The 2080-nt window shown below is 36.2% G+C and overlaps 1 protein-coding gene across 1 annotated transcript; it reads left to right on the top strand.

The window, feature by feature from the left end:
* The first annotated feature begins 212 nt into the window (after positions 1-212).
* Positions 213-1418, top strand: LOC137738717 (basic blue protein). Its single transcript, XM_068478188.2, has 2 exons — positions 213-448; positions 887-1418. Exons 1-2 carry the CDS (start codon positions 283-285, stop codon positions 1234-1236), a joined length of 516 nt encoding a protein of 171 aa, XP_068334289.2. The 5' UTR covers positions 213-282; the 3' UTR covers positions 1237-1418.
* Positions 1419-2080: the final 662 nt, after the last annotated feature.

Here is a 2080-nt window from a genome sequence, read left to right as displayed (position 1 = left end):
ACTCTGAATTCTTAACCTAATCTCACTTCAGAAACTCAGCCTGTGTTCTCTGCAGAATTACACAAAAGCCTTGTCTAGGTTGCAGACTTGCAGTATACTACCTCATGCTTCTTGGGGCAATTTGGTAAATTGATCTGCCCTTGATCAAATATTCATCCTGTGAAACTCATCAAACATTACCAAATAAATATTTTTATAGCATATATAGTTGTATAGGCATTGGAAAGCTCAGACCGTGAAAGAAGCTAAGAGCAAATTTAGACTAGAAAGAATTAGAAGAGAATGGGGCGTACGAACACAGTTTTGTTGGTGTTGGTTTTTGCAGCTTTGTTCACAAAGGAAACCTTGGCAGCACAGCATGTTGTTGGGGGAAGCCAAGGCTGGGAGGAATCCACAGACTTGAACTCATGGGCATCCGGCGAGAAATTTAAGGTTGGCGATCAACTTGGTAAGTTACTTGTCACTTCGTCTCTAGACAGACATCTGTTCTTTGGTAAATAATGACTTCTCAATAAAGTATGGTCAAGTCATCGATACCATTAGTAGATTGGTAATGTTGTCAATAGCAAAATGTATCGACGTGTTATCTATACAGAATCCGTTCTTTAACAAACGACGAACGGCATGCACAAAGAATTTACATGTTTGTAATAGTACCTCTCCGTCTACAACTGGTTTATTATAAATACTTTTACTCATAAAAAGCTATCAAAAGTGTTTCTCCAGATAACACTTATATTACCCAAAAGCACTTTCAACTAAGCATACAAACACGCTTTTTTTGGTTGTTAGAAAATGCTTATTTCATCCTTCCAACATGAAATTCTAATTACATTGTGCTTGGTGTTATATTATGATAACCAATATAATTGATCTTTCTTGGCAGTTTTTAAGTACACCTCGGGGCTGCACAGTGTGGTGGAGCTACCAAACGAAAGCGCCTACAAGAGCTGCGACACCGGCAATGCCCTAGACTCCAAGTCTAGCGGCAATGATGTGGTGAAACTGACCAAGGCCGGCACACGATATTTTGCTTGTGGCACTTTAGGCCACTGCGGCCAAGGCATGAAGATGAAGATCACTACTGTCGCCGGAAACGCACCTTCTTCATCGTCGTCGCCGTCGTCTTCTATAGCAGCTGCTTCTTCTTCTTCTTCTTCTTCTTCCCTGCATTCTGTCACTTCATTGTTTGGGATTGCTGCATTATCTGTCCCCCTTCTGCTTTCCATGTTTTAAACTTAGTGTTCTGGTGTATTTTGGGCCTGCTTCATACTACGATGGATGTATGATTTTATCTTCGATTTTGGAGATAAATTATGGTCAGTGATGGATTTGTAATTAAGCTATATTTTTGGTTTTGTTTTGTTGTTGATTGGAATTTTAAAGAATAGCATAATAAAGTGGCTGTGATTGGTTTTGTTTTTGGTTTCAAATAGCTCAGAATTATTATTTTTGTACGAGAATTGATATTTATTTCTTAGTGTAAACATATTGCACTATAAAATAAATAAAAATATTACAAATTAACGATAATAAAATTATTTTATAAAAACTTAGTAACATGTAAAATGTGGGTTGAGTGATTCAATACAGTAAAAGTTGAGACTGAATATCGTTAGATTAAACAATTATTTGATAATGGATCAATGTATATCATTTATAGTTTGTTAATTTTGGATATTCAACTATTGTAGAAGTTGTATATTTGCAGAGAGTTAAAAGATTCTATCCTTTTTTGTATCTGGGCGGAGTTGTCATTTAATATTACGGTCTAGTGGTATTCCTCTTTACTTAGAAGTGAGAGGTCTTAGGTTTGATTCTCCCTAAAAACAAATTTGAACCACATTATTGTTGGCTCATTGTGAGGCTAAGCCCACACATGTTACTTGAAGAAGTGAAAAGTTTCAAATGCAAAGGTTGCTTGCTACTAGTTATGCTTATAAGTTTTAGACTTACAAATTTAGAATCTTGCCTCTGTTCACCGAAGTTTTAACATCATTGAACTTGAAAGACCAATGTCTGATAGGTTTTCACAGTTAATTTAAGAATTGTTTAGAGTGTAAGTAAGGTTAGCGTTCAG

Source organism: Pyrus communis, chromosome 9, assembly GCF_041283825.1.
Source record: "Pyrus communis isolate YQ-2024b chromosome 9, ASM4128382v1, whole genome shotgun sequence".
Classification (NCBI taxonomy): domain Eukaryota; kingdom Viridiplantae; phylum Streptophyta; class Magnoliopsida; order Rosales; family Rosaceae; genus Pyrus; species Pyrus communis.
The sequence above is the reverse complement of the archived record's forward strand: the minus strand, read 5'-3'. Positions and strand labels throughout refer to the sequence as shown.